This window comes from Patagioenas fasciata, chromosome 12 (genome assembly GCF_037038585.1).
Source record: "Patagioenas fasciata isolate bPatFas1 chromosome 12, bPatFas1.hap1, whole genome shotgun sequence".
NCBI lineage: Eukaryota > Metazoa > Chordata > Aves > Columbiformes > Columbidae > Patagioenas > Patagioenas fasciata.
In genome coordinates this window covers 16587119-16603451 of record NC_092531.1, presented here as the reverse complement: position 1 = coordinate 16603451, position 16333 = coordinate 16587119, and the positions used below count along the sequence as shown (strand labels likewise).

The following is a 16333-nucleotide window of genomic DNA, read 5'->3' as shown; positions in this document are numbered from 1 at the left end:
ATAACATCAAAAACTCAGCATCTAATGCTTTGTATTGTATTTGAGGCCCAATTTGAAGCCCGGGTACTGCTGAATTACAAAATTTTGAGAAGAAAATATCTTCAGAAGTCATTCTTGTCTGTTGAGAAAACACAAGAAGAATAGCAAAGGACTGGGAAACAACCAAGCATGGCAATTCTGTGGCTTTGAAAAAATACTTGTTTTATATTGTGTTTACACAAACATGCACTTTTCTGTCTATGTTGTTCCACAATACAGGACATGTATGTTAAATGTCTAGCATGTGAATATTTCCCAAGTATTTACAACCTCCATTCTTTCCTGCCAAGTTTTAGCCTGGGTGAGCCAAATCATAAGCCAGTGAAAAAAACCCTCTAGTACAAATCTGAGTCCTTCACTCTGACAATGTTGATGCCATAGTAAAGAGGCCTTTTCCCAAGAGAGACTCTGGAATCATGCCCCTAGATCATCATTTTCACACAATTTCATTAGGAATGGACCTTTTGTGTGACAGAGAGGATTAATTTTTTTGTTTCCAAACTCCTCGTGCACAAAAGTTAATCCAAACCAGACAGGAGTCAATTAGGTCATTAAGGTGCTAAGCCTATTAACAGCCATGACTTACATTTCTTTCCCACAACAATGAAAAGCATTCAGGAGTCTGCCTTTAAGTGGCAAAACCCATGAGCAAGTCCATTATTTTATGACACAGCTACTTGAAGCGGTGGCTGCTTGCACTGTGCAGCAGCCGGGTGCTTTGCTCCCTTTTTAGCACAGCCAGCCTGCAGTCAAAGAACCAGCATCCAAAGAATATGAATTCTGTTCCCAGCTGTTTTGCAAACCCTTGTGTGATGCTGGGGCAGGGCAGAGAATCGCACAGTCCCAGATTTTCCTCACCTAGATGCTGAGGGAAGGACTAACGCTATCCTGATATCATACAAGAGTCAGAGAAGCTCACGCTCTCCCCAAATCCAGTCCTAGCTCAGCCCCTTAATCAGCACCAGGTAGGGAAAAAAAAAATCCAGTCACACCACAAGATCCATTGCCTTAAATAAATTTTACATCAGACTATCAATCTCCCTCTGCCTCAGAACTCAGACACACACTCAGGCCATGTGGCCTGACCACCAGCTCATGTGTGCTCTTAGCCCAACAAATAGGAAGAACACTTTTGCTTGCAGTAGGGAATTCTAATTCCTCAGGCTGCCTGTGGATTAGAAACCAGCAGATATGGGACAGGAGTTGGACCCAATGATCCTTGTGGGTCCCTTCCAACTCAGGACATCCTATGATTCTATGTAATTAATTTTGCTGACACACAGAGTTAAGTGCAATCATTATGTTATTACATCATGTCAGACCAAGGGTCCCCTCAGCCCATGCCATGAGGCCCCCAAGCTCAGGACCTGCCTGTCAGTCACCTCTGGGCCAACCTGAAGAGGACAAAGCTTGCAGGGAGGGTCCCAGCAACTCTGGGATCTCTTCACATTCCCTTTTGGACAAAACAGAGAACAGCAGCATGTGGTGGGTCCCCAGAAGCCTTCAGGAAACAGTGGGTGCTACTGGGAACAAATGTTTTAGTGTCCCCTTTCAGTGTCTTATTTTCACAGTTCTGATACCTTGGTGCTGACTCACTCTTTCTATTTTTTATCCCGTATATTTACCCAGTGCCTCCCCCATCTCCTTTCCGTCTTCTCAGGGAGGAAATTTCAGTGCTGCTAGGGACAGGCAGCACCCTGGCCCTGGGCAGAAGGTCAAAAGGTTCAGTGGCAGAAGGAGTAGGCAAATTTCCTGGACTGATTTTAGTTCAGTTCAGCTTTCAACTAATGGCCATCTTATTTTACAGTGTAAGAATTTTATAACGCATTTTCTGTGAATACAGTGCTGCAGCAGCTACATACTTGGCTGGGAAATCAGAGTGGTTCTGAATTCTGGTGATTCCTCTAAAAAGAGACATAGGGGATCTGTAACTCTAACCAGAACCAAGACTTTATATTCAGACAATCAAAAGGAAGACTGGCTTAGTCTGAACCCATGAGAACGATAAACCTGCTGAACTACTAAGATTTCAACTCCACGCCTGACCAAATAAAGTTCCTGGCCACAGGATTTACCAAAAAGCAGTGGCAGCTAGGAGGCAATCTTATGAGCAAGCACAGGTCATCTCTGCTGGTGAACAGGCTTGGCGAAACACAAAACTCAAGAGATACAGGCAAACTAAATTCATGGTTGCCTGTTTCAGTCAGTTCCTTCAGACCTTCCACCACTGTTCCCATCAAGGAAACATTTTGTGCCTCTGGCTGCTGCCATGTCCCTTTGTGTCCAAAACCAGCACTTGTTCCTGACCACTGTTCCTGTACCAGTGGGTGTCACTCCTGTACTCATTAAACCTGCCAGTCCTGTTTCCCATTTTGTCCCTTTGAGAATGCAGTAGAAGATGGCACAGATGTCCTGACCCACTGCAGCCCAGTCATAGAAGGCAGAGGCTGGAATATTGGAGAGGTAATGAGGCAGGAGAGGAATAAAAGGAACATAATATACAAAACACATACTGAAACCTAAAGAGATTTCATGGAGTTCGTAAAAAATACCCTCTATGCAACCCACCCAGACAGATTTCCGGAAAGTATAAAATTCAATTGCTCCAAAGAAGCCAAAAACTGGATCAGTTTATACTAGCTGACAATCTGACTGTTTGGCTTTAAAAATGGGAGAAGACAGGATATAATCAGTGAATAGAGTTAGCTATTTTCTCTTGAAAAATTAAAGGAAATAATAACATCAACAGCTGGTTTATTATTAACACCAAACAAAGGAAACCCACCCAAATTAAAAGGGTGCAAAACAGCTGCAACTTTTCATGGTTTCAGCTGCTAAGCATTAGAACACCAGCAGCTCACAGGCACACACTTTTAAGTGCAAAACTATGGTAAAGCACTGACCTTCTGTGGTGCCTTGACTGGGAGAAGGTGAAGAACAGGAGAAAGATATTGGCAGGAGGACCGTCAACAAAAAAATGGATCTCCTTACTATTAGTTTCCCATTCCAATACAGACTCTGGGGCTTAAAAATCAGATCCACATCATCACTTTTTTTTTTTTTAATTTAAAAAAACAACTTTAACAATGTCACGCTGGGTCACAACTGAAGACTGATGATTTGGAACACCTGACCAGCACCTCACATACCCATGGAGACCCACAGGATTTAAGTCCAGGATCCTAACACGGGTAAGGTGTATCAGCATGACGCTGGAGACTGAATCCAGAGCATTACAGAATGTTTATTAACTGCCAGACACACAATTAAAATCTAAATCATTGCCATTTCTCAGGAAACTGTTTCATCTTCCAATCCTTGTTATACTACAGAAATCTCACTGGGTCTGTTCAGCCTGGAGAAGAGAAGCTGAGAGTAACCTCATCTATGTTTATAAATACCTGAAGGGTGGGTGGACCAGACTCCTTTCAGTGGTGCCCAATGACAGGATGAGGGGCAACAGGCACAGACTGAAGCACAGGAGGTTCCATCTGAACATGAGGAGAAACTTGTTTATTTTGGGGGTGCCAGAGCCCTGAAACAGGCTGCCCAGAGCGGGTGTGGAGTCTCCTTCTCTGGAGACATTCAAACCCTCCTGGACACGTTCCTGTGCGATCTGCTCTGGTGACCCGGTGTTAGCAGGTGAGTTGGTCAAGATGATCTCCAGAGGTCCCTTCCAACCCCAAACACTCTGTGATTCTGTGAAATAATATACCTCATATTGCTAAACTATTTAAGGAGAAAAGCACTACAAATTGCTCGAGAGGTTGTTTGGGCCAGAACAGCTTCACACACAAGAGACACATCTGCATTTTGGCTGCCACTGTGTCTGCAGCCAGCTTAACAGGATGGCAGACAAAAACTGCTCAAGCACTCTGCCACCTAACTCACACAGCATCCCTGCTGTCATGGCTCTAGTTCCTTCAATACCCAATCTGACTTAGATTAACATTAGCCCAGGGATATCTGTATGAGCTGTTACCACATTTTGGACTCTCAGACCTCAAGTCTGGGTTCACAGATCTCCAAGGAAAGCTAAAGACCTGAAAAGTTTCTTTGCTGTCTCTATAAGCTCATTCCCTCTAACACAAGGCAAGAGGGGGAAAAAAAAGGTTTCTCACAAAACCTTTAAACAAACAATTTAAAAATTGCCACTCAAAGAAATAAAAAGTCCTATAGCACGAGAGCCAGACCTTGTCTGAAGAGTCAAACGCTAGAAAGAAAAAGCAAAATCAAGTTCTTAGTTAAAAAAAATACCTTGTTCACTACATCTGGCAGTTTCAACTGCAGCCTATACAAAAGCAATAAAAAACAAAATGAAGTCTGCCCAGTTGACCATGTACCCTGATATACATTATTATGGATAGTGTGCTCTGCTAGACACAAGTAAAAATGATGACGTGTAAGAAGATGAAAAAGAAAGTAGATTATTGTTTTACAAAAGAAACTGTGCGTCTCTTCCCCTCTCCAGACATCTTCTCATCCCATTAGGAGCTGGACCCCTGCAGCTGGACTCCACAGATGATACTTCCAATTAAATTATATTAAAGTACCTGAAGTGACGCTTTCTGCATTCTGAAATGCAAGGATCACCACCCATGCTACTAGGCACAACTCCAGTGGAAAGATGAGGCAAAAGAGCACCCCTCACTACGGACTTTAATTTCAGAACTTGGGACTTTGCTAAAAACATTGTGAATACCTTCCTGAGCAGTGGTCACCTTGCATGGTTAAAGCACAAGTTTACTCTGATCCATCATAAACTTTATCTTCTCACCAACTGAATGCTACAGCATATGTCCTAACAATTTTTATATTTTTGATGAGACTCCTTCTGCCTGCAGCAGCAACACGATCCATTAACTCATGTAATTCCTCACTAGCTCCAGATGCCTGAACACTTGAATTACAAAATACAGACATATATGGCAGAACAACAGTTAAAAACATAATTGCATACTCATGGCTGTTTTCTTGAGCCACTTCATGCTCACCTGCTACAACCTTGCAGTGCTCATCAGGAATGCGTGACTTCACAGGATGGCTTGATCTTGTGGATCGCCTGCGCCTGATGAAGTGTTCTTTTCCACTAAAAGAGGTCTCTGATGTGTTCACTGGTTGTATTAGCATTTGCTCTGATCCAATCTGGATATAGCCAACCTGTCCACAAACGAGAACACAGAAGCTCATCAGACAGTTTGGTCTCCTAACCTTGTCTACCATAGTCTGAACCAAGACTATTTCACTGCAGTTGTTATTTAAAAGGCAGGGAAATGAAAAGTTATTATGATTGTGTTTGGCCTGCATAATACAGACTAAAGAACTTCATCTACTTTTTGTATCACTGGGCACTATTTAAAAACATCATCATGCAAGATGCTGTACGTGCTCAAAAAAAGATGTAGGGTTCTTGTCAACACCTTTCCTTCCCATTCTGCCTCCAGCTGGCACACCACTCTAGCTGGAAGCACAAATATCTGTGTCCTGTGAGATGCTCAGCTCACGTGAGGACAAATAAATCCTATTAACAGGAATCCTTTCATAAGCATCTTTCTAATCACCAGCTAGAACTGCACTGCTAATAAATGGCATTTACCATCTCAGCAGAGGTAAGGTAAGGTTGGCTGCAAAGGGGAGACCGCCTGCAAATGTCACTCTTAGAGACTTACACTGGGTGTAATGAAGTGATGTCCTAATGATGACTTGCAGAGTCGCTCACACTTTTTTGTATGGGAACCAAATACCTGTTCTTGACTACAAGAAGGGCCACACAGCAAGCACTGCTGCCCCTGCAAGTCAGGGGGTTGGGTTTCAGGGGTCAAACCAGGAACAGACTGTCGTACCTTCCCAGTTACAAGATCTTCCACCATCCCTGGAATAAGTCACATAAGGAAGGCAAAGACCATGTCCAAACAGTGACAGACTCGACAGGCTACAGGTCAGAGCACTAAACCTCTGCCTTCCTTGCACCAAGTCCAGGTCTTACACCAGGGCTGGCAAGAACGTCTTTGGAAGGCAGCTTCTACCCCAGGAGACCCCTCCTCCACTTGCAACCCCCAGTTTGTAAGGTTCTTTTGTGCCTTTTCCACCCTTTTTCTGGCATAAAAAGGACAGAGTGAAAGCAAAGAGATCGCCTTAAAACTTTACAAAGCCTCCAGGTTTAGTAATCAACACTGAGGTTATAACACATTGGAGAAAGTGAATATGTACACTGCGGGTTTCCTACTTACTTTTCATTATACTAATCCAAAGATTATTTGTCTTGCAATTAAAACTCTCGAAATACAGCTCTTTGCCATCTACCCTCTTGAGAGAAATTTCTAGGCCAGAGCCAACCTCTCCTGCTTGCAACAGAAGGTTTCATCTGGCCTGCCAGGAGGCATCGGATTTTGCATACGGTACGACTTATAGGTAGAAAAGCTTACAAAGGGGTCCTGCTAGGCCACATGCCTATAACACCCATCCTATACATACAAAGAGACACCAGACTTTTTTTTTGCCTCCCCACTGCATTCTGTGCCAGCCAGGCAACCATCCAAATAAACGCTCTGCACGTACATGCGAATATTATATATTCAACAGCTGACTGTACTAATATGATTTATAATATACATTACATACATACTGTATATTGTACATTTCCACACCACCCTGCCAAATTCAGTCCTCACGTACACCCAGGAAATCCCTTTGGCCTAGTGTTTCCAGCAAGAGGAATTTTCTGCTAGCAGAAATGAGAGCTCTGCCCTTTTGACAGCCGTGCTAAGTGAAGAGCTCTCAGGGCAAACCAGGATCTCTCAGAAAGGGTCACTAATTTCAAAAGTGCACTTGGGAAAAAAAAAAACATAATAAAAATCAGTGTCTCTATTTGCCACAGCTGCAAAACACAGTGGTAACAATTAGTCCCCTGCCTCAAAAGATACAGGAGATGGTCTTTCAAAAGAGTGACCTTGGGGCAAGGTCACTTATTAAGTATAAAACGCCTTGACACCTCCCAGAAGGGCTCCCATTTACAAAGAAAAACTGACATTATTTCTTGGCCCTACAGAATGCACATTGGTTTACAAGACCCACTCTGCCGTGGAGTTTTCAAAGGGGCTGCCTCTTCATTTAAATTACAAGCTGAACTTGGTTTGTCAGAAGTGTTTCAGAGACAGCAAAAGCTCTGGTGACTTATTCTTCCAGCCTCCTTTACGATGCTCTCCACTACTTCCCCTCCTTGTTCCAATCTTCCAGCTGGGAGGTAGCCCCAGCCCCCTTTTTTTTTAATATAGGTTTTAATTATTTAGAAGAAGAGTTGTAAATCTGGTGCCATGGTACTAAAAGCCACACCAGAGCTCCTGAAAGGCTGCCAACCATTTTTGTTGGTGCCAAAAATATGTAAGAAGAAGTCAGTTTCATCACCACCCAACATTATCCCAACTTTCTGGCATCAAGTGTGAAAATAATTTAAACCATTGGAAAGGACTTATGTTTCACATTTGCTTTGGAATTGTGAAACCTATGGAGGGAATGAGCCATGTGTCTTCACCCTGGAATAGGTTAAGAAGCAATCTCAAGTTTAATCTGACAAGCCAAATAGAGTTTCGAGTAGGAAGCATTTGCAGGATCAGGCCTGTAAAGTACTCCTAGGGAGTTAAAATTTTCCCCAGACTTGCCAGTTGGGTTCTAAAGAGTCCTCAAACCTGTTGGCCCAGATGAGATCTTTTGGACCCGGTAACTTGAATCCTCTGGTCATTATTTTGCTTTTTCCATAAGAAATGCATTCCTCATGTTGCCTCCCTCAAATCCTCCAACTACCAAATATTATACTGCGCTAATCTCTGCATGAGGTACCAGACATCAGAACTAGACAAATACTCACGGCTTTTCTTCTCTAGGTTGTGTGATGTTCAGGGAGTGCAGAAAGCTGGATTTTGAAGATAAAGAAGTAAAACAGAAGACCACATAACTGTCTGAGCTATTTTTCCTACATCTCTGGAAATCATTCCAATTAAATAAGATGCTTTGGATCTCCCAATTCCTGTTTGCCTGGGATGATGTGTATCAGAAGCTGGGATGCTCCCTCTCGTCCTTCGCTGTGAGAGCCCATATGAACAGGACCCGCCCCAGTTATCGCCCAGTGCCTGGGAAAGCAGCTGCTGCCCAGTCCTACCATCCCAGAGCACCCGAGACACGGGAGTCGTCAGGAGCCCAAAAATTAAGACGGGCACAGAAGTTCATCATCATCTGTGTTATTAATTTAACCTGGATTTTACAGTTAGTAGGACAAGACCACGCAGCTGACAGGATCACGCAGCTCAGCTGACAGGAACGGCTGGGATGATTTCAGCCTCAAAAAAGCAGGCAACCAAACTGACGAGCTGATTAAAATAAACAATAATCCACACTTCGCACTATGGCCCCACACAGCACTGTGCTTAACGGTGGCTACACCTTTCATATTAAGGATATTTCGTATACTTAATTCAGAAGTCAGCTCCACATTGCTCACTAGTAAAAGAGGTCCTGTTCTCTAAACCACCAAAATATTCTCTGATCTGATAAATACATTGGTCACTCGAGCAATCTACTCATTCTCTACTCTTATACTACCAGTAGTTCACTCTTCTACTCATTATCTTCCTTGCCACTGGAGCTTTTCCCAGGCTAAATGACAGCAGGGAAAGCAGGAAGGTCCTCACACCATATCACTGAAATTACAACAGGACTGTTAGTGTTGGCACTCAAATAGCATTTGCAACCACATCGCTCCGCTTCGCAGGCTTCCCTGTTCTGTCTCTGTCCCCTGGTAGCTCTCGTGGAGCTACAACAGCTCGAGGGTTAACTCAGGACAGGAATCCGAACCTTCCATGTTCTCTGCACATGGTTCTGGACCTTCTCATACATCAATACTCTCCAGCAGTTAGACTGGTTTTGCAGCCCTTCTTATTTTCACAGCATCTTTGAACAAGATCTGTGAAATGCTGAATCTTTAACAGATTTTTCTTTCGCTCCTTAGCGTTCATTAGTTATGTACATATGAACATGCTGAAAAGAGAACAGTTCTAAACATCTGACAAATTCCATCCCCTTCTCAATTTCTCAACTGCTACACTGTAAATCTTAGTTTAACCATTTCCTTAAAGTTAAAAGGAAGTTACTATTTAAAGTTAAGAACAAAAAAAACCAACACAAATACAGTTTAATAAACTTCACTGGCTTTTAGCCCTGTCCTCAATAACCATGCTTCAGCTTTAGGTTAGTTGTTGTTTACAAGTGCAATTCAAGCAAATTTAAAACAAGAGCTTTAAATTAAGTCTTGTTTGAGAGTCACTTCAGCTTTACACAGTCACAAGAGCAGCTAATACCCAGGAATACCTGATAGCTCCTCTGTCCCAGACTCCAGGTCTGCTAAACAAGGAAACCACAACGTGCTCTCCCTTTTGTCCACAGTGGAAGGGGGAAAAAAATAAAAATCCCAGCATTGTAATTTTAAGAGGTTTAACTTTTCAGCTTGTGGACCAGCTATGGATGAACGCCAGACAGCTCCTCTCCCAGACAAGACAATTCAGCAGAGCTGAATGTGTTTCCTCGGGGGAAATTGTATCATGCTATGATCCTGGCTTGCCTGTGCTGCCCTGCTCCTCACAACAGCAGAGGCTCCTGCATCACCTGAAGGGCAGCACCATCCCGCTATACACCACCAGGCAAGGACTGAGCTCACCGAGCTTTCAGACTTCTGCTCCAAAGTCAATAGGAACAGCAAACACCTCCAAAGTGACAATTCACCAACCTAAAGTACCTAAGAAACAGGAAGAACTGTTCTGTTAAGTGCTCTTTGGAAATGTCAAATGTCTTTATCACTCACTCTCCCCTTGATAACCAGAGTCAGGCTTAAAGCCAACAGACTGTGGCTTCTTCTGTATTCTTCTTCCTCTGCTTCACAAGGATATAGACGATCTACTATTTCATCAGGAGTCCTTTGAGTTATTGCTCATTACCTGGAGCCTGCAGTCCAGCCTATTCAGTTCTCTTTTCCCTGACTGGCCTTCCATATCACATCCAAAACCACACTGAGACATCCAGTTCCTGCACGGGCACTTACACCCACTTGTAAACCCGTGGGAGTTCAGAGACCCTAGAAGAAGCCATGCATCCAAGTAGTGCTTGTAACACTAGTACAACTCAGTACACCAGATGTACTGATACAGACACTGCAGCCCAATGCACTGCATAGCAGTCCAGTACCTCAGCATCTGAAAGCGACCCTAGTGTGAAAAAACAGTAAAAAATAAATATATCAAATGAAGTCTTTGGGAATCCCACATTTGCAGATAGCTTGAGGCAGCATTCTGCAATGTACAGCTGGAGAATAAGTCTCTCCAAAAGGCAGAGGACCCTGCCTATCTCTCTTATCTTGGGTCGCACGACTGGTAAGCCCTGCTGGGACTCACTGCAGTACAAATACGTGGTGTTGAAAGGGCCTTCTCTACTGTGCTCTCCGGGCCTCAATCAAAAAAGCTCTACAGAAGGTAACACTGATCTGCCAAACATTGCTAGAGAAGGTAAGGGCAGCATGCAGAGAGCAACAGTCAAAACGTAACTGTGAAATCGCACCTGAAAGCAATGGTTGAGTAGTCCGGAGATGTATCGAGCAAACTGGAATCTCCTGGCTGGAGAGACCAAACATACATCCTCTAGGAACTGAGCTCAGAAGCAGAGACCTTAATCCACTGCACAACTCAACTCAAGGTAACATGCATTGTGACCTTACACAGCTAGAACTTCCCAAAAGAAAGGCAATTCGCTGCACTGCCTGCTGTCGCTGGTCAGACGAGCTGCAGAACTTTGCTCCTGCCAGCATCTCCCCAGCACCAGGAAAGAACAGTTCAGTCCTGTGTAAACACTTGGACTCTGACCATGCCACAACTGCATTCCCCAGACGGGACGCAGTCCTGCCAAGTTAAGGTGCTTTTCAGGAACACAGTACCTCTTGTCTACACCACAGTTACCAGGTTGCCAAGATGAACACGAGTCCTGAAGTATCCTTGCGTACAGTACTTTAACTACACAGATGAGACCTTAGGTACAGCAGTCCTAAGCATGCTATAGCCTAACATAGCTGCAATAGTACAGCCACCCTTCTTGACAAAGTTGCAAGCTGCAGCAGGAAACTACAGCACATCACATCCTGGTTAGCAGCAGCATCTGCAAGCAGTGTTTAAAAACCAAAACACGACCTTTAGATGCCACACTGGGAATCTGATATCATTACCAGGTAGCTCAGTTTTTATGTCACTGTGTCAGGGACTTTGTTTTTATTAGAACTCCACTTGCCCTGATCATTTTATATCACTTTTTTGTGTGATTTATGGCATGGTTGAGGAATAAGATTACAACAAAGTCTGAGCCAGCTAGAGATCAGGATACAGTATTATTACCCACTCTGCTTCTTAGCAACCAGCTTTTCTGAATAAGATGCCCTGATCACCCTAATCATGTCCAACAGTGGAGTTTTCAGGAAATCTCCCATTGCAGCAGTAGAGCTGCTTAGAAGGCGAATGCCAGGATCAACAGTCTGCGAGGTTTCCACCACCAAGGTATTTCTCCTATCCCAGCGTGCAGGCCCTGTCCATACCCCCACCTGTGCGGCCACACTGCTGCTGAGGGCAAAGTTTCATTCTTTCTGCTGCAAAGAGGGCTTAAGGAAGCAAGGGGAAAATTCACAAACCACTGTAGTGATGGTCTTGGTATTTTAAATTGCTGAACTAGGAGGTAAAAAATTTTGAGCTCTAGAGTCACCTGATCTCAGTTCCACTCGTGGCAGATTCAACACTTCCTAGATAATTTGAGAAAAACTCTTGATTCCTTTGATCCCAGAAAACAGCTTACTACTAAATGGCACAGCTTTCACTGCAGGTACATTCATTTAGTGTGGCCATTGCAAAAGGCTGCATAAACACTAAAAGCAGGCTAAAATATGACATGTTTCATGTTTAAGAATAGACTTAAGAAGCCAAAAGGTCCATTTAGCTAGAATAAGGTATATCTACCTGGCAATGTGCATCAATTTAATGAAACCCTTTCAAAAGTTAATGACATTAACCTTCAGTTTAGGTTCACCCTTAAGATACTTGTGTTTTCTGTTCTCTAGTTTTCAGTTCACAAGGGTGTTATAAGCCTTAACTCGCTCATGTGCATCACACACCTGCTTTTAGCCCTTTTCCAGTTTCTGGTGATCACCTGAACCACCTGAATTTGGATTCTTCTCAGTAGAAAGGAGTATCCACAAATGAGCACCTTTGACAACAACCACATTTTGATCCCAAGCTCATCTAGCTCAGCTATGTCAGCTAAGTAATTGCTTAGAATTCACGATACAAATAGATATTGCAATATTGTAGCTCATATTTGCAGAGTAATGAACAAAGACTAACTAGTCTTGCTCCATTTCCAACTTTTCTACTGGGAATATTGCCAATCTTTCTCACTCCCCCTCCTCCATTCCCTGATCTCAGGCAGTTAATACTGTGCCTACAACTACATTCCTCTTTTTAAAAAGGTTCCTTCTCTGCTTGTCTATGCTTTTCAGCTCTGCTAGAACAGGTAGCTTTGGAAGCCCAGCACTTCATGAACAGGGTTAACAAAACGTGCCTGGTGACAAAAGCATAGAGCTGTTAGTGATTTAAAGCTTGAACTAGAGATATTAGTTTTAAACTCTGAGAAAGCCCTCAGTTGTATAGAGCTCAATTTACAGTGTCACTCAAATACTCAGCATCTCGGAGGCACTTTATTATTTTTTTTTTAGCCCTGAGGCACAGCGCCCTCATATGGTTCAGGACCAAAGGCCCAAACCTCAAGCGCAGAACACATGAAGTACTTCTTACTGCAAAGTTTAAGACCGAATCTCCATTAACAGGTCCGTACTGAGAAGTTAAGCACACCTCCCAGGACCATGTACTAGGAATCTATGCTTAACAACCCAGTGACTTTCTGAAGTACTTTTATGTTAGCACCAGTAATTACAAACTAGCAATTGTCTTAAGTATCTAAGTCTTCACTACTGATCAACAAAAAGGCCGTCCCACACAAGATCACCCCTTCTTACCAGGGCACTTGGAGGACAACTCCGTGAGAGAGAACCTGAAAATGCGATACCCTCAGGTAGAGAAATCCTAACACTTAAGGTGGGAAAAGCAACCCTGAGCGTGATGGTTCCTCCGACCATGCCAGAGTGTCTCCACACCTCCCACAAAACACCCTCACACACCAGCACCGATTGCATGAGCAGGTGGAAGGGGCCGGATGAAGAGCTGAATGTGTTATCCCAGGCTGTGCTGCTGAGGCCACGAAGCAGGCAAGGCGACCCAGTCCACCGTAGTGGGACCCAGAGTGCAGGGACATAGTGACAAGAGGAGCATCCATCAACCAGGATGCTCCTCTACAGCACCCCCAGCTACCCACGCTGTGGCTGAGGTCCTCAGCCTCCCAGACACAGGTGAAGCTGAGGCAGCTCCCACAGCAGAGCGCCCAAGAGGCAGAAAACCCACAGTGGGACAGTGGCCATGCTCGCCAGGGCCAGGCAGGAGGTGCACGGTACTGAGGTGAGGTGCGGGCCTGGCCAAACGGCCGCTTCCCGCCCTCGCCGGGCGCGGGGTGGGGGCTCGGGCTGCCCCCGGGGCTGACAGGAAAAGCCTCTCCGGGACGGCGGAGGGGGGTCCCCGCAGCCCGGGGGGGGGGGGCCGGTCGGAAGGGCAGCCCGCGCTGAGGAGAGGTGGGTCGGGGCAGTACCAGCCCGGCGCAGGTGCTGAGGGAGGCGAAGGAGTCGCTGCGGTTCAGCACGCGTCCCGTGTAGAAACAGAGCCGCTCCTCCGGGGGCCGCCGGGGGCCGGGCGCCCGCCGCGCCTGCCCGGGCCGCTGCTCCACTACGAAGCCCCGGGCGAGGAAGCGCAGGTCGCGGTGGAGGTGCAGGTAGAGCTCGGCGCCGGCGGCGGGTAGGCGGAGCAGCAGGGCCCCCTCCTCCGCCGCCCGTTGCCTCGGCAGCGCCCGCCGGCGCCGGGGGCCGCCGCGATCCCCTCGCACGGCGGGCGACAGCAGGTGGATCTTCTCCAGCGCCACTCGCTCCGGGATCACCACTTCCAGCTCCGCTCCGCCAGCTGCAGGCGAGAAGGAGAGAGGCTCAGGCGCTGATCCCGCGGCCCGACGGGGCGGCCCAGGGCTCCGTGCCCCGCCGGTGTCCCCCCCCACCTCCCCGCGGGGACAACCCGTCCTGCCGGGGCGAGGACAGTCCTGTACTCGAGTCTCATGCACTGCAAAGTGTGAACAGGCTGCAGAGACAATGGAGCCAGCGGAGGAAAGCAATTTATTTCTCTCTCTATACATATACACACGTATATTAGAGACAAAAATGTGCAGGGAAGCGAGGAATAAAGCAAATGCTAAGGCTACTTGTATCATTAAAAAAGAAATATATAGCTCAGACACAAGCATCGCATTTCACCAACCCCAATAAAAATCTGCAGGGAGAAGGGGAAAAGCAGAGCAAGCCGAAGCCGCAGCCAAGGACAGTCAGCAGCTTTCCACATGAAACGTTACAGCAGCAGCAGCAGCGGCGGCAAGAGGACAGGAAAAGAAAATACAAAAGCCTGGAGCAATTCATCCTGCAGACTGGGACCGCCGCCACACAGGGGATCCGGTGCATGCCCTGCGGTCCGCGCCTGCCCGCTGCCGCCCGGGGCCGGCGCCCACCGCCCGCCCCACCGGCCCCGCGGGCCAGGGCGTCAGCGCCGCCGGGGAACGGGATGCCGGCGCGGGGAGCCAAGGAAGGGGAGCGCTACCTGTGCCGGCGTCCAGTCCCCAAAGCAGCAGGCAGGGAAACACGAGAGGCAAGAGGCAGCCGTCAAACATTTTATGGCAGCGGCGGGGCCCAGCGCGGAGCGGAGGCGGCGGCGGCGGGAGCCCGGGCGGACTGAGCCCTCCCCGCCCTCGGAAAAAGTAATCGGCGCCGACAGCCCCGGCGTGGTGGGCGCCCGGCCACGCCCCCCCCGCGGCCCCGCGCTCTCATTGGCGCGGATTCCCCCTGGGCCACGCCCCGCGTTCCCCCATTGGCTGCGGGCTGAAGGCGCTGGGCGGAGAGGCGGGCTGAGTGGGGAGGGGGGTGCACGTGGGTGGGGGCGGCCGGCAGGGGGCGCCCTCTCCTGCCCCAGGACCCGCGGGTGCCGTGTCCCCCCTCAGGTGCTCCCAGTCCTGAAATCGGTCTGGTGCCCGGTGGGAACACTCTCGCAAGAGGCACGACGAGGTTTCCTCCGTCGCATTTTCTGTGTGTCCTTTCCTTCATTGTTAAAATAATTTAGACGCTGCTACAGAAGCGCTCTTGAAAAATTCACCTGCTCTTTCATTTCTGCAGCCTTGTCCACCACCATCTGAAATATTGATCCCAGGACTCTGGAAAACCAGGAGAAAATGAGGCTGGCAATAAATGAGCACATAAAGATTTTAGGTGATGATCTTACACACTCCTGGAAGAAAATAAGAAACATAATGCTCAAAGCTCAGGTGATACAAGATTGATTTCTGCAGTAGTGGAGAAGAAGGGGTCACTAATTCAAAGCAAGGAGGACGTGTTCTTCGAGGTGGTTAAGAGGACAGTTTGGGAGAGGAAGAAGAAGAGGAAACCACCTGCCAGCTCCCTTCATCACTCCGTGTGGGGGACATTCACATCCTCACCCAGTTACACCAATTCCTGTTTTCGCTGAGACCCTGCAGCCACAAGAGCTCCTTTCTACCTGATGGTTGCGCCATGTCCTGCGTGTCCTCAGCTGCCCAGGGGGCAGGAGAAGTCAGCCTGGTCCAGGGGCTGCTGAAAGCACTACGCTGATCTGCAAGAGTAGAAAGATTTCCGCCGCGTTCGGTGGGCTTTGGATCAGGTCCTGTGCTCCTGGCATGGCCGAGTCACGGAAAGTGTTAAAGACCCAACATGTTAGCAGCTTTAAACTGCCGTGGCCCAGCAGAGAAGCCTCCTGGAGTTTAAACTTCTGCAAAAATATGCAACTTTGTTACTGAAATCGTAGAAGAATTCGAAGGAAGACCCATAAAAGAGTGCGAATGACTCTGGCAGATCTCTGTGCAGCAGTTACACAAGAATTGTCCAGAGTTGTACTGACAGTGGTAATGGCTCTGAGTCACGAGGGAAGGGAATTCGATTTGGATGCTCATCCCTGCGAGGGCAGGCAGCTGGGGTAGCGCTAAGAACAGGGCTGCGTGAATCTAGGGAAAGGACTGATAAGTGAGACGAGCAGGTTAACGCTGTTTT

The 16333-nt window shown here is 46.8% G+C and overlaps 1 protein-coding gene across 2 annotated transcripts in view; it reads right to left on the bottom strand.

The window, feature by feature from the left end:
- The window catches only part of ADAMTS17 (ADAM metallopeptidase with thrombospondin type 1 motif 17), a 178226-nt gene extending 163195 nt beyond the window's left edge, over positions 1-15031 (bottom strand). Inside the window, exons 1-3 of one of the 2 annotated variants that reach the window (XM_065847356.2) lie at positions 14859-15031; positions 13813-14177; positions 5034-5199 (exon numbers count right to left, since the gene is read on the bottom strand). In XM_065847356.2, the coding sequence (XP_065703428.1) occupies positions 5034-5199; positions 13813-14177; positions 14859-14928 (601 nt within the window). In that variant the 5' untranslated portion in view covers positions 14929-15031. The remainder of the gene's footprint in view (positions 1-5033; positions 5200-13812; positions 14178-14858) is intronic. The other variant, XM_065847357.2, reaches the window with a different exon arrangement.
- Positions 15032-16333: the final 1302 nt, after the last annotated feature.